Genomic DNA, 24,163 nt, shown 5'->3' on the forward strand with positions numbered 1-24,163 from the left:
CCGAGGCTGAGCAACAGGACTTACTCCTCTAGATCCGTTTTTGGTAGAACTGAGAGCTCTTGAACACTTGGGACTGAAAGGGCAGCCACTTGCAGAAAACAGGGTTATCCAATCCACCAACATGTAGATGTGACACACCAAGACGTACAGTGCTGCTATAATGAAAATACTCTTGCATCATCTTTGAAGCATCAGTCCATCAACGCACATTCTACATGCAGACACCAAAATTCCACATTTACACGAAATGGAGTGAGGAAGAAGTGGTGTCAGTTTTAGAAGCAGCTGAAATCTAATACTACAAATATTTTCCCTTTAATTTCAAGGCTGAGTTATGCGGTAGATTTTTTTTTTTAAATGCAATATAGACATACGCATCTTAAGACCATTTCCAGCTATGGTTTGTAAACCCGGCAGTTTCTTGAGAAACACCAAACGGAAAAGACTGGCCTGGGCCGTTCCCTGCCGAATACCTGCTACAGATTTCGGAAAGTATTTCCAAAGGGAACCTAAGCTAAACTAAGACACTACAGACATGTAGAGTAGGGACTTCAAACACGGAATAAAGGGATCCCCCAAAGCTCTAGCAGATGAAGAACATATTTTTACATCTACAAAACTAAAATGCATCATGTTATTTTCCAAGTACACAGAGTAGGGAGATTACACATTATTTCATTAAACACTTTCTTCTTCTTCTACATAACTTGGGAACTTACAGATTTATTCTTTTTTAACTTTGCAATACCAAAAACAGTTTAAGAAGCTGCAGATGTATGTACCCACATCCAGCTGTGCCTCTCTCCACAAACCGGATGAACAACTGTTTCAGCAAGCATAATTAGATTGAGGGAGAGACAAGAGAATTTGTCAGATGGAATTGTACTCTTTAGCCCTCTCTCAATCTTACATTGTGAAAATGGCCATAAATTCCCTATGTATCCCAAATCAATCAGAAAGTAAGGAAAATGTATTCCAAGGCAATTCCAACTGCCTAGAAATCTAGCTAGGATGAGGGAATAAAACTAAAACCTACTTATTTAGATAAAACAATAGAACTTTTTTCAACGTGGTGCTCTCATTCTAAAACTAGTGCTTCTTCCACCCTCATCTGAGTCAAACTTAGGAAAATGAAACAGGTATCCCTGCATATTTTAAACATACATTAATCAGGTCTCACACCTTTCCAAAGTATGCAACACTTACTGAAATTCAAATGCTGGTAAGACAGTAACACTTTATAAAAGAGAACAAATACATCATAAGAGACCATGGGAAATGCAAATCTGCAACTGATGGATCTTGTCAGTGACTCACTAACCAAAAAAAGCTAAGCAACCTAGAGACAGTGCTCCAAATATCTAACAATAAAACTTAACAGTATTAAATATTATTTGTTGTTTGTAAAATTTTTTAATTAAAGTTTTTCCTCTATCATTAAGGATGCGCATGAAGCAATTGAAGTCTTTTAAAAACATACTATTTCAGACAAAGGCCACCAGCAGTATGCCTAAATTTTTAAACAGCTTTTCTTTAAATTTTACACTAAATGTAAACATAATTTATACCTTCTTCAGTAACAGAAGACATTAATTTCTGTATCTTTCCTCTCCTTGTTTCCCACTGATCTCATAAACTCTGTTTTGCTTCAAGACGCTGAGTAAGTCAGTGCTTTGGTGAGTGCTTTTATCTTATCTAAGCAACAGGATGCAGCAGTGGAGAGGAGGAGGCAGAGGAGCGCAGATACCAAATTTATACACTGAGTTTGATCAAACATTTTTGCTTCAAGGCAGTGCTTGTGTCTTGACACAAAAATAACAGGTGTCAAAACCAAACAAATAAGAGACATTTTTTTCTCTACATCTACTGGAAACCCTTATATTCAGAGAGAATGTCAAGAAGAAACAGTTTTCCTGTCTTACTACAAAACGTTTCTCACCATTTGGACTGTTCACAAAAAAAAAGTAGTACCGGTTGCTTTCCATATCACAGGACAACTCGACCTGCATCTGCATCAGCTGTCTCCCTTCTTCCTTTCAGTAAAACAAAAAAAAAATTTTAAAAATCCATACACTCTGACAGATGCTTCTGCAAATTTAAGCTGTCAGGATGGAGGACATCATATTTTCCACTAAAGTAATCCTCTGATGATCTCAAGGCACAGATGTTTTTATAATGTATCTAATTCCATAGGTATTGCATTACCTTTAATAAGCTTCCAGGATGACGCAGTTTGCTGAGTCAGCTGGTTAGCTACAGCTGTAACTTTTTGTTCAAACCACTCTCCCACTGGTCTCCAAGCTCTAGTCTGTCCAGCACGATGGTTCATTACCTGGTTGAATGTTCTACCTCTATTAAGAAAGAATGAAACTCTCTCTACATTAGTGATAATCCCAAAATATATTCAGTCATTAAATAAATGCATTCGGTACGGTGCTTAAACACTAGTGGCTTTAAATTCATGTTATTTCAAAGTAGCCCTGGAGAATATATCTGGCCAGACTCCGCCCACTTTTTTCACATCACTTACATACTGGTATTAGAGTGCTCTATTAAACGATCTCCTTCAAGAACCAAGATGTTTTGGAAAAGTACAGAATTAGCAGAAGTTATTCGACAGTTCTCCGAACTGAAAGGGCTGACAAGCCTCTGCACTAAATGACCCAGAATCTTGCAGGTAACTGACCTCCAGGACTATTGGAACTCTTCAATTTTGTGGAAACAACAGTTTACAAAGCAAATGTAGTGGCATGGGATCAGTAATTAATTCCATTTCCACCTTTAGTTAAAAAATAGACACAACCAAAATAACAAACCAATCAAAACGTCCTTCGAGGTTAAAAGTGAACACAAAGGAAAGAAGAAAGCAAACAGAGTAATGAAATGGGAATAAAAGATTGAAGGGATGAGAGATAACTGCTTGGACGGATTTGTGTGAAAGGAAAAAGCTGAGTTTCCTTCCCAAACCAGGAGGGAAAATATTTGGGCCAACTAACCAATAAAACCTAATGTTCATTATCCAAATCTTTAAAATAAATTTGGAATAGCACTCTAGAACTATTAAAAATAGTACTATAAAAAGTACAATGCCCTCTAACAAGAATAAAGGGTCACGGGCATGAAAAAGCAACAAACCCCAGTAACATTTGTCAATTAGATGCTTTCAAAAGGACTGACAGAATACGCACCTTTTAGCCACAAGTCATTTACCGAATTGGCAAAGCTAATCTACACTTCATTTTTTTTCCTTTTTTGCCAACCTGTATGCTTTTTCAATGGTGATTTTATTCTTAACCACATTCCTCATGCAAAAAGAAAACACCTCAATTTTGCTCGACACCCAGACATTTGCACTGCACTAGGCTGGGACTCCACCAGCCAAAAATAACTTAGTCCATTGAATTATTTAAGCAGTTGTTCGCACTCAATTAGATTTTCATGAAAGGTTAAGCAATGGACTGATCCACAGAAACCTCTTCGTGTTTTTGGGAGGTATCTAACACAACACAAGGAGGTATTTAAAATTCATTCTTTTGAATGACTAGGCTCATACAAAATCCTAATGCATCTATTCACAAAAGAAGATTTTAAGCTTCAAATTCCATTTTCTCTGTTTCTCATTCTAACACGTCATTGAAAGAGGACATGAAAATATCTGTGTCTATTCATGAAGTAAAAAGTACTTTCAAAATCAAATGTTAATTCCCACTGTTAATGGGAAACTGGTGAAAAATACCAAATGCCCATATAAATACCTGTGCACAGGTAATTTTTTCTTTATGTGCCAAAAATAAGCCGATTTAGTGCGGCATTTTAATGGAAACAGGCCACACAAAGATGTTATTCTTATCGAGGAGAGGCTACGCCTCCTTTCTACTGTACATTTCCCCAACTATTTATTATCATCGCGGGGCTACGACCAGCAACGCAAAGAAGTGTTCTTTGAATCAGATTTGGTTTACAGAGTAGTGACTCTAGACCAGTTTCTGTCTGATTTCCGTTCCCAAAGCATCACAGAGGCTCTGTAACGAAATGCTCCATAATTGTAAACCAGAAGTTATATGTAAAAAATTATTAAACATTTTTCTGCCATCAGGAAAAAAAAAGCATTCTATTGTAAAACCAGCAATTAAAGAATATAGGAAACATAATATGTTCAGAGACTCTGATGTCTTTGTTTTAAGGAATATGAAGACTAGGCAACACAGAGAGGAATTTTAATGTGGAAAGACCTTAGAATGAGTCCTGAAATAAAAGTAGACATTGTGAAGGAATGAGACCAGGATGTATGCTCATCTAAGTACAACTTCCAGAAGAAAACACATTCCTCCTTTTTTCAGAACCTCTCCTTTTCAGCTGATGAGGAAGATTTTCTAATGTGTATTTAGCTGCTAACCCTTACCATCTGTTACAGCAAAAATCAAATCAAGCCCATAAAATAAGACCGCATATATTTAAAGCAAAAGTAGTTGCAAGGAAAGCAATTTTTAAAACTTAAGGTTGCACAGATAGTCGTGATTCCAAAACTAAACCTAAATTGCTGAAGTTGATCAATGCTCAGCAGGTTATTCTCCTCTGGAAGAAAATTTATGTTTTATTAGAAAGACTTCAACAGTCCAGAGTTGGAAGCCAGGAAGCTGCGAAGGGACCTCGACCCAAGTCACACGTTTATTCTGACATTTTACATTTCTTCCAGAGTTATGAAGAAAGATCATACAGCCTTTTAATTTTCTTAACAGGTGGTTCATATCATGGCGTCTTTCCTCAACACATCTCCCAGGAGAAAGCTGCCCTCAACTGGAAATCTGTATCACTACTACACGTGCTATTTCAAGAGATTCCTCACTTACATCTCTCATCATTTCTTTGCAACAAAAAATCAGCTTGAAGAGTAAAACTTTAAAACCATGTAATTGTCTGTGATTTTCAAGAACTTGTGTGGAAAAAGTGTCTTTTTAAGTTTACAACTACTGCACTTATTTTCTGGAGGAAAATTTTAAACAAACATGTAAGAAAACCAAACATTTAGCACCTAGACTCATGTGTTGACATACCTACATATGCTAGCAAACGTGGAGTAAAATCTGTGCTAGCCCACGCAGGCTTGGCAGACACACTGTGAGGAAAAAAAAAAAAGAAAAAAAATAGATAAAAGCTACCCTGCAACTCAACTACATAATTAAACTAAACCCTGAACATGGTGAAAAACTCTGTATTATGAACAAGACTCTGATCACCATGTGCACACTCCAGCACAATAAAAGGTGAATAATTCATAATCATTTTCGAAGAAAAAGTATGCATCACTCAACCTGGGGGAAACACAGGGGATTTCACTGGTATGATTTTTCTTTAGGGACAATGACAAAGTGCCGCTCACCAGCAGGAAACTGAAGCACTGAACTGTGTTCCATGTGCCATAAATCAACACTGCAGCCTACAGGATGTCTCTCTGGTACCAACATACCATCAATTTTTCAATAACCTCCTTAAATAATGGAATATGTGAACGGCGACAACAGTAATGAAAAATGAAATGTTTTGCACGCCAAAGACTCTAGAATAACATGGTTAATATGCTGCTTCTACAGTTAAAGAAGCTTTTTTTATATAAAATCTTTTCCCCAAAAACCCAACCTGTTTTACCACAAAACAATCTGGATTGCCTTTGAAGTATTCAGCCTTTGAGCTCCATTGCAGCTGTTTCTCAACAGCCTGGTTCAAAACAGGGTTTCTTTTGTGGTTTTAAAATTAACCAAGACAACAGCTTTCTGTGTTACAAGAACTGCTTGTACGTTCACCCTGGGCTATCACTGCACTTTCACGTTCCAGTGAGAGAGCAATCCTTCACGCAAAGAAAGCTCCCCAGAAAAAAAAAATATTTTTAAAAGCATTGTTTAGATGCTGGTCGAGAATCAAATACAAAATTATTAACTGTTCATGAATGAAGTCAGCATCATACACTGTCGTCCTCTTCTTCACCAGTCAAAAGCCAAGCTCAGTCAACTTTGACCTCTTTTTTTTCCAGAATAAAGAGGGAAAAAAAAAAAAAGACAAGGTTGTCTTAGTGGCACATCAGCAGTGAAGCACAGTACCATCTGGGAAAACTGATTCAAACCGACGTGCAGTGCAGTCCTGGGCACGAGGCCGATCACGTCCACGAGTGCTCACACAGTGAACGGGGGCCATGGGGAATGGACTCCAAGAGTAACAGGTTTTAGCTTTTAGTCTTCTCTTAACACTAACAGAGAAAAAATATTTCTGAATTTATAACGGCATTTTACACCCCTAGTTATTACAGAATTTTAAAAAATATTAATATCCTCTTTCCTTTCTCAGAAAGGCGAGTCATTTTTCCCTTGTCATACAGCAAATCAGTGAACATAAAAGAACTAAGGCAATTTCCCAGCAACAACCACGTAACTGTACGTATGATGTTTAGCTCTGAATGGGTAATTACAGAACAATAAATTATGGTAACAGGGAAGGATACCAGCTCTAATTCTTGGAGGCATCTAAAACCTCTCTATTTGGGAAGCAGGATCACTAAACAGAAAATTCAGCACAATTCCAGCCCTAAGTCAAAGAAGCAAGCAAATACTAAAATACAGAAATGCAAAGTGATAAAGCTTTCTGCAGTCATGACAATGCAAATGATGACCCTCACCAATGTCACCAGTATTAGAAACAGGCACTTCAGTCAGCAGCAATTAAGGAGGGAACAATAAGCAATTAATCTCACACAGCAAGCAGCTATTCAATGACTTCTCTAAAAGAAAATTTCAAAGCAATCTGCCAGAGTTAACTAAGTATATAACGTTTCTATAAAAATGAAAGATAAGATAGGGTTCCATAGATGAAAAAGCACGAATAGTAAAAATGAGTCAGGAATGGTTATCTATCCCACAAAAGAATCTGATGCTGGAGAGGGTGTTGTTTGGGTTTTTTAATATATTTTTTTTTTTTAATTAAGTATCTTTCCTTCCCAAGTGAAGAAGAATTATCTATTCTTCTGTAACTTGGAACACATGTATGTAGTGTTTTTCACACACGAAGAAGCCACATCTCTATCACATCAGGCAGGGAACCTCCAAGAAATGCCAAAGGGACCAGGAACTCTGCAGGTTGCAATGGTAGAGAACAGCAGCAATGTCAAAGTAACCTGTGCGAGCTACACCACTTTCTTAAAAATAATGTTGCTTATGTGTAGTGTTCCTTATTTAATAACTACTGTTTTCCACCTCGCTTTCTCTCTCCTTCATCAAAAGCTCTCGAGTAAAATGATGTGGTGACAGAAGTTGTTATTTACTATTTGGATTCTATCATTCACAGAGTGCAAACTTCTTGACTGTGAAAACTCATTTTCAATGCAGTTACTACGTAAATGGTAGGAAAAAATATGCAAGCGGAAAGTGTTAATTACAACAGAAATTGGAGCATGTGTTAACTAGATACAACAATTCAGCTTGCAGCACTTTGACAAGTCAGAGCTCAGAAGTGAGAAACAATAATAGATTTTTAGTTTATTTTCCTGATGCTGTATGCTCAGGGTATTTAAACTAACAGCATAATAAAATATTAAACTGCACAGCTCTCAGGGTGTGAAATTCACAAGCAAAACACTCATCTACCAGTATGGCATATAATTTTTTTAGACGTAATACCCAATAATCTGCCACAGACTGTCGCTACGAATTCTACTTTATATGATGTGCAGATGCCATCAGAAAGTGTATCTGCTCCATGTAAAAAGCAAGTGCCACAGGGCACTTGAATAATTGCGAGTCCCTTGCTGGTCACCGTAGCAGTTCAGTAACCCACAGAAAGCATCTTTGCTCATTCTTTGCAGCCAGTAACCCAAAAAGATAAGGTGTGACCCAAATCACACCTAGGATTTCCCCTGAGCCCCACACTCAACCACAGCGGCCGTTGTGTACACGAGGAGTGGACGTGAGTAAAGTGTCCGACTGCAATAAGTAGTGCATACGAACAGCAAACACTCCGCCATTCCCACAGTTTCCGCAGGTTTTCACAGAACAAGAAGTCAGAACGGGTCATTCCTTTCATATCACCTCACCCAAATTTCCATTCACCCAGAATATTCACCTGAGTAACTCTCCGGTTCATTTCGTTAATATGCTGTAAAGACAGACTCAGTTAACAGTGCTGCAATTTCACACTAAAACTTTGTAACATAAACTGTATCTCACAAAAAGATCAGAATTTCCAAACGAGTATCTTCACAGATTCTCATATTAAGGTCAACCACTGAAAAAAGTGTTTCATTTCATCTCTGAGACTGAGCTCCAGCAGTAAAAGGGACGATCACACTCCCATCCTTGAGTGTGCAATATCATCTCTTCCCTTGAGCTATCTCTGCCACTTCTCTGACCTCCTGATGAGCCGACTCAGTTCACAAGGCCAGCAGAAAACTAACCAGGGGGAAAAGGAAAAAAAAAAGATGTAAACTTTTCCTTTGTTCTGGAGATCTAAATCAGTTGACACAAAATATGGAGTAGCACAAGAACGATTTCAAGGAAGGGAGGAAGAACCTCGTTCAGCAGTAAGGTGCTGGATCATCTCCTCTATCTTCTCTAGGCATATCTAATGTTTGGATTGTCTCTAAATTCCCAGAAACCAAGAAAATCATTCCATAGCCAATGCATATCTAGGATCCTGTCGTACTACTAAAGAAAGAAATCAAACATTGTGCAACTACTCAGATTGTCACTGAGCATCCCTCCAAAGACAAAATTTTATCTTTCACATTGCCCAGCGTTTTTCTTGGCCTGCTTTGTGAGTAACACACGTGGATGGTCAAAACTGAAATCAGTCATCGATAACCAAGCAGTGGGGAAAAAAAAACACCCCAAAGCCAAAACCCAAACAACTCAAAAGGTTACAAAATTCTAAGTGAAAACATTTTAATAAATCGTTATAATAAAACAAGCACCAGCTTTAAAAGCTTAGGAGAACTTCAACTATACAGCACTTCAATTGCTCTTTTGGACACAATTCAGCACCATTCCGGCTTCTTTCTTTCAAGGAGATGTCTTTGCTGTAGCCTCTACAATCACACAAGAAATGATCTTGCCAGGGCGTGAACCACCAGCTCCATCTTCAATTTGAGTTTAGCAGAGTAACTTCATTGAACTGATGACATGAAAGAAGGAGGTTCACCAACAGAATCTGAGGACAAAGGCTTTATGCCTGGTATAGAAAACTTAGTCTAATTATTTTTGTATGAACTTCACTATTCCTTCTGCCACTGTTCTTCTCCATTTGAACCAATACCACCACAACAGTCTTCAGGGCCCAAGGCAGAGAGAAGAGCATCGTGATGGGATGGCTGAAATCATCTACCACACAGTGATTTTTATGTACATCTCTTTGCTATGCACAAGTTGATGGGAAAAACTGAAACTGTAAACTTCAGAAATCACATTAAGATTTACAGGAGCCATTGGAGCTCTCAGAAGACACCTCAGATAATGCACACAAAGCCTGACAATTTTTTTTTTTGAACAATGTGAGGGCCCCAATAGCTAGATAGTTTATATTACAGATATTTAAATATTTAAATAATGAAAAAATGGAGAATAAAACTGAAAGTAGATATTGTATATGGAGATTTTTTTCGCTCCCATTAATCATAAAACATGAAGAAGCTGAGATAAAGAAAACTACCAATGCAGAGTAAGAATGAAAAACAAGCAATAAAGAAACAATGGTGGACAAGTAGAACAAAATTCTATCTATTATTAGGTAAAATATTGGAATGCATAGTTCCTGAGTCATTAGAATTCAGCTTTTTTAGCTCACATTTTCCTGAAATTATGCCACATCAGACAGAAATCACTTTACTAAGATTTTCATCAGAGTAAGGCAAAAGACACAGCTTTAGAGTCTGGTAATAAGCCTTTCTTTTGAAAGAAAAAGAAAAAAAACCCTCCAAGGGTCACTTCAGTGTCAAGAGCCCTACCTCACCCCCTGCAGTCCCTGAAAAAATTCCAGTGACTTCCAGGGGCCATTGCACAGAGTCGTTAGTGCCAGGAAAGAGACACAGAGTGCTTCTCGCCTGTTGTTTAATTACTCTTCCAGCATTTTGCTCTACTTTTATTGTTAGGTACTTGCACATAATTGGAGATAGCAAGGGTGACAGAATTCTATTCCCTGAAGTCTTTTCTTGTTTTTAGGGTTTCCTACTCACTGTAATAATAGCACCATTGCAGCTGTTTGGCTCAAACAAAAAAGGCTTCTGGAGTAAGAGAATGCCTTTCCCCTGAGAGCAGAAAGCAAACGCTGTGCAGAAAGTGAGTATCATTATTAATTTACAATTATTTCATAACTTACCCCTGATCTGCCAGCCTGTTTGAAGGCCTCCTTTCTCTTCACCACAATGAACGTGATGTTGGATGCTCGCTACAGTTACAACATGTAAAACTAGATGACACATTGAAACATTCTGTTTCCTGTATCGTTTTAAAGCTTTGCAGTGCAGATTACATTCTATAACATTAAAATTATGCAGAAAGTTAACATTTAATGTTTATGTAATTTCAAAGAACAAATTCTGTCATAAAACATACTTGCTGTGAACAGATTCCTACATCCTGCAAATATTTACACACAGGAGTAAATCTCTTCCTCATAGTACTACTACAGCTGTCAACAGGAATATCAAGGAGAATATTACTCTTGATAAAGCATTTATCCCTGCATGTTGTACCTAAATACGCCTAACAGAAAAATTTAAGCAATCTTATGGAACCCACCCGATGTTACTAGATAATTCCTCACATAAGCACTCTGCAATCAGCGCGTCTGCACCACGGAGCAGCCATCTGTGGTGCAAACTTTTCCTATTTAATTTCAAATTTACCTTTTAACTGCACAAACCTAATGGTTTCCAATTTTTCCTCCATACACATTACAAGCAAAAAGACGCTGTGGAATGTTTATCTCTTATCTGGATATTGTCATTTTACTGTCTCAAACTTCTTAAAACAAGCTTTTCGCTAGGGAGGAAATCAGTCAGCATCAGACCTAGTGGGGAAACCCTGCACTTGCTCAATGTCTATGGCTCTTACATAGTTCCAGATGTTCAGAACATTAATAATGCACTAACTCAAAACCTCTTTTTGAAACTTTAGAATGTGCAAATTGCATTAAAACCTCTTTGCCCTCATTAATGGTATTGTTACAATCCCAGTACTCTGGAAAATGTTTTTTGGCATTTGTTTAACTTTGTGATATTGCCATTTACTCATTTTAACAGCCAGTGCTCAAATCTTAATGCTTTTAATAGGCCTGGCTAAACAGACTACCATCTTTTGTAAATTTATTGAAGTAATTTATTAAATAAGTAAAAGATGTCTGTAGGCAGCGTTGGGTTTTTTTTACCGATGGCAGAAAAAATGGGTTTCTTATAATTTATTTACAAAGCTCTGTTTCAGGAAAGTTTTTGAAATGAAAATATTCTGTTCTTTTTTCACTGTTATGACCAATTCATTTTCTGCCGCTCTGACACAGACTTCTTAAAAAAAAAAATATTTCTACCAACGTCACACAAATGTCAATAAGAAAAAGGGCCTGTCTAATCTAAGACGAGCCAGACATTCAGAATTAATACTGAAACTGTATCCCTCCCTCTGCCTGTCATATATAGGAGTAGCACATTAATGTCCACGCCAGGAGACAGTCTGCTCAAGGACCTGGTCTCATATCCAATGCAGACACACTGCTGTGCAATGGCAAGAGAGTGCAATAGTCAGAGGTTAAACTGAGGTCCCTGCTGTTTATTCCAGAGAACTACCTAGGCTGAACCTGAAGATTCTCCGTCTGTTGGAAAACAGCACAAGTTAGCCCTACTGCCACGCTCTGCCTTGCTCCCAGAGCTAATGGATATTGTTAAGGGGTCCTTGCCTAAAGTTGGGTAATTCTGCCAAGAATGGTAAACAGCACTTGTCTGCGACTTCACCGCAGCTTCGGCAGACACCTTAAACGTGGAAAGGGAGCCAAGACAACAAACAGAGGTGTTCAAGTCCAATGGATTTGCTGTCACCCAATGCCATCTGTTCTCATGGAAGAAAACACCATCGGCCAAGACAATGGGAAAAAGAGATGAGACTGACAGAACAAACTGTGAACTAGCAGCTCTTAAAATGACGACATACATAGAAACTCAAACCTATTTATCGTATCACCATAGAAATCCAGCATTTACTTTTTGCAAATGACAAAAGTTACTATATATGTATCATTACAACCTTACTCCAAAATTCTCAAGGGAAACAGCAAATGCAATGCAGCATTAATTGGTCTGTAACCACACATTAGTAGTTCCTCCTTCTAATGAACTTAGCACATGGCAATGCTGATTTATGATGAAGGGTATTTGTTCACTAGTAGCATGATTGAGACTGTCAGGTGTATTCAAGATTGGATATTGAATTTAATGTACACAAAATTCATGACATGCTTACTTGCATGGAAAAGTACAACTAACTGTTGTTTACCCTTATATTTAAACCTCAAGTTCAATAGCATCTGTGAAAAAGTGACCTAAAAATTATTTTCTCATGGTTATGGTTGCTTTTAAATCATACCCTAAGCTTACAATGTGCTACTTCAATAACAGAGCAGTGCTTCAATTAGCCTTGTAATTCCTGTTTCCTCTTTTACTTTGTCTGTTCTATTCTTTTCCTCAATTCCAGCTCCCAACGAAAGGCTGGTGAACAGGAACAAAACTCAAACCCACTCCTTAATAGGGAATGTACAAGGACTTTCTGTGGGACGTACCAACTAACCTTACTAGGAATAGCTCAGTCTGAAAAGAGACAAGAAAAGTGTTCTAGGAAACAATCGCCTTAAATCACTTTGTTCCAACACAGTATTTGTCAGTTACTCTTCAACAACCCTTGGAATCACTGCAGTACACAGCAGAAGGTCTAGACAGTCCAACAATTTTCCAGTAGGTATTGCTCAGTTGTAAGAAAATCTTGCTACTTTTTCATTATTCTCCACTAAGTTCTCCTAAAAGCATTCATTTAGTGGAAGTTATACATTCAAAAAGAATCAATGTTACCACAATATAAGATTTTTATTATCTTCACTACTTTTGTAATTAACTACCCGTTAGAGGTAAAATTCATATAGCACCACAGCAGTAAACCTCAAACAACCGTCACCTGCATTTTAAAACACAATTAGTATTAAAAAAATAGTATCTATTTTACAGACATTTGAATAGAAATACTTCACAAAGTATAGTAAATATTTTTTTAATGTAGATTTAGATCATTCAGTCACTTTTAAGAGGTTCATGAGACAGAAAACAAAGCAGTTATTATTTCTATTCCTAGTATTTCTTGAAACATTCATTTTTCCACGTTTCTCTCTATAAAACTATTTGATATATCATAATGCCAAATACACAGCAACACTGTGCAACTACCAAGTAAAACTGCTATTTGACTTCAAAAGCTAAAGCTTTGTAAAGGAAAGCAGATACAAAAGAAATAGATTCATCTGAAGCAATGGAGAGCACTACATCTTAAAGGTGTAGGAGAAAAAAAGTACTAAACAAGTATTAGATTCTCAAGGAAAGAACATTTATCAGTTCAGAAGTTTTACTTATGAAAAAAATCATTCAAACCCTTTTGAGGAAATACCTTACTTTAAAAATTTTACTTCCAAGTTACGGGTCAACAATTAGCAGATACAAATTAACCAACAATGCCTCACAGAAAAAAAAACAACAAAACACCTACATTAACATTATTGTCCAAAGCTTGCTTTGTAAAAAAGCTCCTGAAGAAAGGTCAGTTAATTCATCATGATGGATTATCACTAAAATTTATAAGCATTAGCATTTTTCTCCTTGCTGGATACCTTGACTTTGATATGACACATATTGAATGAATCATAAGATGCAGGCACCAGGCAAGATATATCTTAATGCAGACAGGTCGGCGACGTGAACCCTAATGGTCCTTATCTTAATCTTGTTTAAAAGCATCTTACATTTCTGAGTAATCTTTTCACCTTCTGATATTCTCTTTTATAGAGTGTTTTTGCTGGAGTTGCTACTGATTTTCACATCCATGCATTTTTGTTGCATAATATCACCAGTTTTAGTAGCCCTAAAAACAATCCTGGCTTGCAATTCAGTGAACGTTAAGATTAAGCTTATTTTTAAAAAAGTCCATGTGCCAAAGCTTCAATACCAACAACAAAAATTTGTATGTTATTGTAGATTATTCCGTTCACAAAACAAGGCATCACAGCTGTTGATAACATAAACAGACACCTATCCAATGTGGAGATGTATATCTGATGCACTGCCTCCTTCTTATCCATGCGCTTTCCTCCATTGCGTTATTATCCTTGGATATTTGCCATACGTGTTTTAAACAGTCACTCTTCCATGAAAAATATGTTTATTTAAATACTTGATTAAGGCAAGTTTATCTACTATTGCTTTTTTGGTATTCACACTACATCTAGTAATTCCAAATTATACACAGATAAAAAGGTGGGAGACTTTTCCCACAAAATTGCATTGAGCTCTTTCTGCTGCAGCTGCTTTGATTGAAAAAAAAAAAGAACAAAGAGGGGATAGAGGGGCACAGGGGAAGATTACAGGTGAATTATTTTTAATTCAAAATTTTTTGCAGTAACAACACTTCATACATTAGGTAAAAAGGTCTTTGGAAAGTACCTTCTCAGTCTGACAAAGTGTTTTCTTAAACTGATCATTACTAAAGGAGTTGAACTTCTTTAAAAAAACAGCTGAATAACATTCTACAGATTGCAAATATCTTGTTGTAAGGGGCACTCCACAACAAAATATAGGCAAGTGACTACCACCTCTTCCTGGTAGTAGACAGCTTCTTCAAAGAAATCTGGAATCTCCCAGGAAATAATCTACCTGGAGAAACACTAATAGAGAAAAACTCAAGCCGTTAACGGATGCTTTTGGCTCGCGTTAGGACTGAAAGGAGTATGTGACTGCAACGCTGGCTCCTACAGCAGCGTGCTCTGCTGACATTTAGAATGTTCATCTCGGATGTTCTATAAGCAGCAGCCAGTTCTCTCATTTTATGATTAGGTTAATGTGGTGACATTTAGAAATTTTACTTGCCCTCTCTTTATTTGCACATGGAAACTGTCTAGCAGGTTGATAGCTCTTCTAGATGACTATGAGGTATTTTTTCTCTCTATTATACACTCCAGAAATTTGAAATAAATCATTAAATTTCTGCCAGTTTGTTTCTCTAGCTCTAACATGAATACAGGGTTCATCAATTTCCCCAAGTATTGGTAGATTACTTCTTTAATGTATACAAAGTAACCTGAAATTCCAGACAAAACAGAGAGAAATAAGTATTACTCATAAAAGCTCCTTAAATTCTAGACTGGGAAGTTCAAATGGTAACATTAATTCTATTTCCGTTATAAACTTATATTATTTCCAGCATCATGTAATGAAGCTCTGAACAACAGGATAAGCAGTAGAACTCTGCTTGGGTGCCAGCTCTAGGGCTCCAACACTGTTCATCACAACCTGTGCCAGGCAGGGTTCTCGCCTTCTGCTTCCTGGGGCAGGTCTTACACCTTCCATTCTTTCTGTTCCCACAGACTGAGGCCAAAGAGTTGATGTACCATTCTTATAACAAAAAAGAACATACACCTATATTCTATTAAAGCAAACAAAGTCTATGAAATTCAAAGTGAAGTGAACAAAAGTGCATTAAGATGCAATTCCAGCCTCTAGCACTCTCCTTATATGCACACAAGGAAAGTAACATACAATTTACTTCCCAAATTAAATGCATAAAAATAAAATTAACTTTATGTACAAAGCAAATAAGTAGGAATAATTGTCAAAAATGTTTTCAGGCAAACAAGTAAAAAGGTACAGCATGAGTGCTAAAAGTGAGGTACTGAGACAGAGCCACCCAAGAAGCAGGGTTTCTGTCGGAGGTACAAAGGACATCATTGCTGAGCCACAAAGTCTTAAAACTAAAACAGAATGTTGGACTGAAAAATGCATCTGTAAGTAAAACAAAACTGAAATCCAATGTATCTGCCTAAATTCAAAATCCATCAGATTACCTGGAGAGATGGTACCCAAAATTCAGAGCATTGCCCTCAGCCTTCCAGATGTTTAAAAAGACTTTATTTTTCACTAATTCCAAACTTGAAGCTCTAATTCATAAAATAGGTTGAGCCCTCAAAAAATCTGCTTAGTTAATTTAGTGAGGTACGTGACCATGTGTATTCATCAGATCTTGATAGCCTTCAACAATCTATTTAAAAGCTGTTTTTCAGAGAGACGTAGCAACTTCCCCATGAAAATCTCTGAAAATCAGTTTTGAAATGCAAATAGCAATATTCTGTATGATGATGAAAGAAGAATACCTTGTTTTCCCTGTACTAATATGCTTATGCTTACATTATTCTGTGTTTTCAACGTATAAATCTCAGACTTAAAGGCAACCCAATCCAGAATAAAAGAAGCAGAATGAAAAAGGCCATCCATAGAAAACTATTGGCAATGTGATTTTAAAATATCATCCCTCAATTGTCTGCAATTTATATCTATCAATACTTTCGCTAGGACCATGGAAGTGTTCCCACAAAGGAAAAAACCACTCACTGTGTTTAGCTGGGTGACCTTTCAGCAAAACATAAGGGCAGGGAGAGGGGGAAGGGGACCAGAGCTGTCCAGCAACCTCTTTCCTTCTTTATTAAATGTCATTACAAAGTCTCTCTATGCTTTCAATTCAGATTACTATTCTCATAAAAACTTTCATAAATATTTGTCAGGTCTGTATACACAAGACCAACTATCACATACTGTTCGATGTTACACACTTTAGTAAAAGATTAAAGATAGTGAAAACTGAAATACGCTCCCATTTCAGTCCATAAATAAATTGAATGCAAAATTTATTTTCAGATCATTAACTTTTCATAGAAGTGCAGCGTTTAGTGAGCTAGGTTAAATAAATTTATAGTCAGTCATCTGCTTTGTTCAGTGACTGTCCATTACCTGGTCTAATGTGGTCACCTAATGGTTACTGTGAGTAATTGCACCGATGACTGCAATTCTTTACAGACACCCAAACAAGAAAAATCCTCACTTTGCAGCCTCTTCAGTTTAAGAGTAAAACTAACATGAAAGTTTGGCAAAAAAGAAAAAATCGGTTTTATTTCATTTTTTAAAATACTCTCTGTGAAGGAACTTTAGAGATGAGGGAAATGGTCTGAAGCCTTTATTTCTACTACGCTGGGGCTTTTGTTCATTTGGTAGGATTTTTTCGTTTTGTTTTGTTTTATTTTAAGAGGTTTTTGGTTTCTTTGCTGAGAGGGCTTTTTAAACACTTAAGTGATGGTTTAAAATGAAAAAAGTCACACTCTAGCAAGCATTATAAGAAAAATAGGTACAAACTATAGAATTATATTGTAGGTTTATATTCCTGTTCCTTGGAGCTGACCATAAATAACAGTAAGAGCTAATACAGAAGAAAGCAGGACTACTGGGAGGTACAGATTAACCATAATTAGATATCTGTAGTCAGTGAAATTGGATATTACATAGTTTGAAATTGAGAAATTTGATTCCTTTCAGCAAACGCCAGTGAGCAATCCCTGCCCTGACTCAAGAAAAATATATTAGAACCTCCAATGCAGTGAAATGGAACAAGAAAGAAGGAAAGAAGTGAACTGGATTAATGCTACATTCAAACAGCACAAAAAGAACATGCAAAGGCATTATTGCTGCTGAGTTATACACATAAAGTTTCCTCTCATGATGTGTGTTTACATGGAGGAGAATTTTTTTTTTTTTTTTTTTTTAATAATTTCAAAACAGTCAGGGAAACAATTTAAAAAAACCTGCAGATCAGTGACTTTTTTTTTTGGTAAAACTAATCAAAACAATTGTACTCAGTAACTAAGATCCAGACATCCGTTGAAAACAAATATGAACGTGGTTTTTCACGAAAACAATCTCATGTCCCAGCCAATACGACATCCAAGAAATCACGATGTTGTGTAATCACAATGTGTTATTACAATATATTTATTTTTATAAACATTTATACATGTTGATGCATAAAGCGAAACATTACACAGGACATTTTCAAGTAGAGCGTGTGTGGTTTTAGAGGAAGAACATGAATGCAGATTTCCTTACCTTATAAGATGGCAAAAAGCACAGAATTCCTTGGCCAACCGTCTGGCACACCGAAAGCAGAAGTGCTCCCACCTCATCCTGGAACTCAAAGGTCTCCGTGTGCTGGAATGTGGCACACAGCTTCCGACCATTAGGGCCTGCTCCAACGGTGCCAACCCAAACCTAGTGTATTTCATACCAAAACAGTTAATTCTAAAACATGCAACACAAACTGTATTGAATTACATTCGGTTAAACAAGGAAGTTTTAAGTGTGAAGGAGAACACTGAGATATTTCTAAACAAATTAATCCCAGTACTTAAAAACAGAAGAGAAAGTGTAATAACTGATATAAGGTGGCTATTACCAAATAGCATGACTTCAGTTTTTCCAGGGGAATACGTGTCTAAAAATTGACCTTTTTTTCATTTGAAAACATATGTTACAGTTGCATTAATCCAAGCAACGGTCTGTTCTGTGCATTTCTTTTTACTCACTGAATTGGTTTGTCATCATTTTTATTTGCAAGTTTTTGTTTCTTTTACAATAGCCAGCATTACGTCTCGGGAGACAGAACAACGACACCAAAATTTACCTGCGAGTTCCGAATAATGTGATTTGCCTCCAACTGAATGGAAAACTTCACGCCAAGCTCTGAAGAAAATGAATCCATTGGAGAGAGCGTACCAGAGGTCAGAACAATTGTTCTAACATCACTTAAGTCTGAAAATGCCTAGGTTGGAGAAAGAAAAGAAGGAATTTAGTAAATCAATACAAGCACTTTCAGATCCTGTTCTGTATTTCTGATCACTCAGATTACTCAAGGCCTTCTGTTTCACACTCAGCTTACCACAGCAGGATTCAAGCACCAAAAATTCAGCATGTGGACTACGGTTTTCTGCCGCAAATTCCTTTTACGCTTGGGCCTTGTAAAGAAGGCACTTGCATCTGAAACATCAGATTCGTTTTCATTCATCCAAGCATAGGTTTGTTGTAAAGCAACTCTGTAGTCATCTGCATACCTAATAAAGGGATATAAAAATACCAGTAAAAACTACAATTAAGCAATCAAACTGTAAGCATTAAGCTCATACAAAGCAAAGACAGTGTTGTCACAATGCATTTACAATTTAAGTATAAAAAATAATTTTATACTTTCAGAAAAAACAATGAAACTTTACAGTAATTAATATTTAAAAATAAATTTTTAGTAACTGCTGGCATTAGTAGTCAAGATATCAAGACAGTCAAATGCTAAGTGCTATTCAGAAAAACAAAACCCATGCATATGTAACTCAGTGACACATCAAGAAAATTTACACAAAACTTTCAAATAAGTTTCTTCAATAATCGAATTTATTTATGAATGAAAAAAATAATTTGGTAGTATTTAAATTCTTCCCACATAAACAGATTTTCCAAAGCTTTCTGGAATGTTAGTTTTGCTCAGAAGCCAGACACCACAACTAAGATGTTGTGACAATGAAAGGGGAAGTTTGGCAAAGCGGCTGAATGAAACACAACCACGCAGCTCAGGCTATGTATTTGCACCGACCTGTTCTTATCTTTAAAGAGACAGGAAAGAACCATGAATAACCCTCTCAGCATAATCTGAGTGGCAGGGCTGACAACTGGTATCTCAATAAGTTCTTCTCTACCCAGCACTGATACTTTTTCTTCTTTTTCCAGGACAGTAGCAAGATGTTTCTGTAAGAGGCGAACAAATTCCACATTAACACCACTATAAATATGTTCTCAAACACAAAGCTAATACAGGTACAAGACTATCAGCCAAAACTCTTTCAAAAGTTCACCTAAGATATCTATTAAGTCAGACTGAAGACAGAATTGGAAAGGAAAAGGAACAACACTTTTAACACATTTGGCTCAAATAGAAAGGAGGGATAAACTTGAAAATGGGGTAAATTCATTTCAAGAGTCAATAAAAACACAGCTGGATAGAACAGACAGAACTATCACTGACTCGAGTTAAATAATTGTACATGATCATTTACATCCTTCAAAACATTGATTGTCCACAAACTCCATTAGCTCAAGTGGATTACTCCTGGTTTCGATCAGGTATTATTTTCAGATAGTTTTTGATAATTGCAGTAAATTAAGAAATGTGTTAGCACTTAACTTATGTACATTTTAAGACGTTTAACAACATCAATATTATGCACTTTGGTACTCATTTATACAGCACATAACATTACCTGTAAAACGGGAAAAGCAATACCAGTTATTCCCATTTCGTGCAAAATGGGGAGCATTTCTTTTCCACTCCAAACCTTACAGGAAGTTTCATAGCTTCTTTCTACTAGTTGACTAGAGCTCTCCTTTAACCAGCTGTAAAAAGAGAGAAATCAGAAATAATTTCAGCATTGATTTTAGAGATTGAGATACTTTGCAGGAACAAGCCAAATCTCAAAAATTACACCAGACTTCTATGACAATAACAAATATTTTACCACCTCTAAGTAGAGAAATTCTGTATTTTCTTTTGCCAGTTTTTCACTGTTGAACTAACTTCTCCAGAACTGCTCTTGATGCAGCTGATTGAAGTGAGAAGAAAGTTTGTCCCTATATATTTCTATTTTATCCTCCTATAACACCTTGACAATAAAGAAAAAGGATTAGAATACAATCTGCTTTTATGATATAGTGTGAGGCTCATTTAAGAAAGATTTCTGCTCTACTTTCAAAGCCACTCATGATTACTCTAACTGATGCAAGTTCGTTTATCATCCCTGTCAATTGCAGGCTTTCCTACTGAGAACAAATCTTGAGACATCACACAAGTACTTTCAGTATTTACACAAAGTCAGAGAAAGTGGGGCAATCAAAAGTCCACATTTTAACCTACCTACAGGTATTTGTTACTCTGCTACAATTTGAAAATTAAGCAGAATTATAACTGCACGTACAATGCAAAATGTGATAGGACTTTCTAAAAACTTTATCTGAACATGCAGATCATCTCGTTTGTGGCAATGCTAAAATTTTCTCTAACGGAATGTGTCCTCCATCATCCCTGCAGTGTTACAAGACCTTCCCTCTCTCTCCAAAAGCAGGAGGGCTTCCTCCCTCTCGGGAAATGCCGAAGCTGTCTGTTTCATCAACCAGAAGCAGGCATCAGAAAGACAGCTGTCATTTCTACAACAGTTCAAAACATTTACCTGTAAAATCAGTTAATCATTATCAACCAAAGCAACAAGGCTTAGTGACTTTCAGTTCCAGATTTCCTGTCCTGTCACTGCAAGTAATCTGAACAACGGAACAATTAAAAACCCCTTGCCTCTCACCAGGTTAAATGCAAACAAAACCCCATAAATACTACCATAACAATCACTTCTTTGGCTATAATTTGCTTAATCTTATTAAGCAATAACAGGCAGAACCTCACCAGTGTAGTACTCCGACCCATTTCCTCAAATGTAACATCAAAAAGACCTAGAACTAAAATTCAGAAAAGGTCGCTATGACAGAAATGAAACGGACTTGCAATGAATAAAGCATTTCAGGAAATGTAAAAATTCTGTTTCCCTGTTCTGAACTTCAAACACCATCACATACTTTTGAAATGGTCATGCTATAAATGCGAACACAAACTTAACACAACTGCCTTCCTAATACTAAAATATTACCAAAAAAAAGCAAATTCTAGAACAGATTCCATCCAATTAAATCTAATGTTAAAGCATTTACTTGAAACACCTGTTAATTTATTTTTTAGACTAAAGCAGTGAGCATAAACAAAATTAGCCTGACTCCCAGAAAGATATCTATGGTTTTGAACTGAAAACTGGTGTATGCAATACTTTCAGGAAAAGATCCAAAAAATGTTACAAACATGCTTTCAATTTCTTTCTCCTCCCCATCAGAAAATCCCATTGCTGATACAGCTTACTCCATTGAACAACATAATTTGTCCTGGCAAATCTGCATCTCACCAGCATACCTCTATTGCTTTATCTTCAAATTCCTCAGAAAGGTCATTTTAGCACTTCTGTGGCACTAAGCCCATGCTTAAGTGCTTTCTGGAATGAGGTCTCAGGATCTTTATAACTGAAGTAAGAGTTTTCTAATTACCCATGCATTTGGCAAAGCCATGTCACTATGCAACAGCATTTTACCAATTACTGGCTATTTACACCCAGTCTCCTGCTTTCCAACAACTGCTTTTCATGCTGTTGGCAGATTTGCCAAGACAATCAACCTTAGTTTTTCTGATAAGGTTAAAAAGCTTGAGGCAATCAAATCTCCAGTCATGCTGTTCTCATCTTTTACTAAAATTTAACATTTGAAATATCCAAGGTAGGAGAATTAGCTTCTGCAAAAAAAGAAAAACCGAAGTCACTTGTCTCTGTGACACATGAACATTAACTCTCAGAAGAGAGGACAGGGAAAATGGTGAACTTCTCGCTGCACTGTACTCCAAAGTCTATTTCACCAACCACTAACGCAACAAAATGATGATTTGACATGCACTGAATCAGAGTTCAGTTAACTTCAAAGCCACTTATATCATTATTCACTTTCTTTCTGCTGACTTTGTTGTTCAAGGTTTCATTAGCAGTGCCTTTCTCAACTCTTTCGGCTCCTGGATCCCTTAAAAGAAAGGTTAAAAACCTAAGGGCTACAGAGCTGAATTCCAAGTTCTCCAGTGGTCACAGACTCTTCTGGCATTGTTTCAACTTTCTCATGTTCCCACTCCACCCAAAAGACTTTTGCCTTTGACCTCTTGTTTCTTTCTCTCCTTCCTGAGCTTCCGCCTTCAGCCAACTTGCTTTTGTTCCATCCCCTCTCATAACTTCGACTAATTTAATTAATTAAAACCACATTCTACTGACATGGTCCAGGGAGAAGGAACGATCCGTACCTCTGTGTGGATAACCTTTGCCTGAGAACAACCAGAAGTTTGAAGAGGATACTGCATGCTCTGTTCAAAGAGTTTGCTACCTGAATTCTCTAAAGACTTCAACAAGTCTCTTCCAAGAATTTGCATGTACCCCAATTTTACAGACTCCTGTCTCTTTGCTCAAATTTGAGTTGTTTCACAGGGAAAACAAAGGGCATGACTGATAAGTTCATTTTCAACTATGAAAAAATCTGTTTGGAACAGGTTCCAATCAGGTTCCAGTCTGACTGCAGAAACAGATTCTAATCTGTTCCAAATGTTTCCTGTCCAAGGCTCTGAAAGCATTTTATAAATATGAACTAATTAATGCTTTGACCAAATAATGCTATTACTGTTTGTCAAATAAGCAAACAGAAGCATATGAATGATGAAAATTCTTTATCTTAGTTAAAATTTTCATACAGAACTTCACAAACTAGGACAGTAAGCCCCATAAAGATCAGCATATCATTCAAGAGCACAACATACTTCTCAAAATAGAATTTCAAGGCCTCCCTTTAAGACAAGAGTATTTTTTAAAATACATGAAACTGCCCTGGATTCCTTAAACGAACATACATCAAGTGACTGTATAGTTTGAAGTATCTCTCTCTTGCATTTTATCTGATGCAACATAGTAACCAGTAAATCGCATCAGCACAAGGAATCTAAATGTAATTTTAAAAAATACTAATTGATATAATGGAATTAGAAAGAGTTGCCTTACTTTATCAAAGAGCAGCACACAGCCCGTAGGGGCGCGTGATCCTTCTGCCTGATGTTGTTATTGACCATGAAATCTAGCTCTTCTCGAGCAGCTCTGAGTTGACTTTCTGTAACGCCATAGCTCACTGACTCCCGAGCACAGTCCTCAATATTATGGGCTTCATCTAAAATCACTACTTGGCCTTTTAGGTTAATGTCCATCTAGAAAAGAAAATTATTACCTAGTATAACAGAGTGAAAGACATTAACAACAAACAGCAACTAACAGGATCCTGTTAAAAAAGGGCATACTCTGCATCACAGTGCAAGCAACAGAAAGTTTTCAGCTTTTTGATCCAATTCTGTAACGT

The 24,163-nt window shown here is 36.8% G+C and overlaps 1 protein-coding gene across 1 annotated transcript in view; it reads right to left on the reverse strand.

The window, feature by feature from the left end:
• The window catches only part of BRIP1 (BRCA1 interacting DNA helicase 1), a 116,104-nt gene that overhangs the window by 81,185 nt on the left and 10,756 nt on the right, over window positions 1–24,163 (reverse strand). The window contains exons 8-13 of the mRNA XM_086624861.1: window positions 23,815–24,014; window positions 20,404–20,536; window positions 19,740–19,891; window positions 19,035–19,206; window positions 18,780–18,917; window positions 18,206–18,367 (exon numbers count right to left, since the gene is read on the reverse strand). Of these exons, the coding sequence (XP_086480987.1) occupies window positions 18,206–18,367; window positions 18,780–18,917; window positions 19,035–19,206; window positions 19,740–19,891; window positions 20,404–20,536; window positions 23,815–24,014 (957 nt within the window). The remainder of the gene's footprint in view (window positions 1–18,205; window positions 18,368–18,779; window positions 18,918–19,034; window positions 19,207–19,739; window positions 19,892–20,403; window positions 20,537–23,814; window positions 24,015–24,163) is intronic.

Source organism: Tauraco erythrolophus, chromosome 21, assembly GCF_009769465.1.
Source record: "Tauraco erythrolophus isolate bTauEry1 chromosome 21, bTauEry1.pri, whole genome shotgun sequence".
Lineage (NCBI taxonomy): Eukaryota > Metazoa > Chordata > Aves > Musophagiformes > Musophagidae > Tauraco > Tauraco erythrolophus.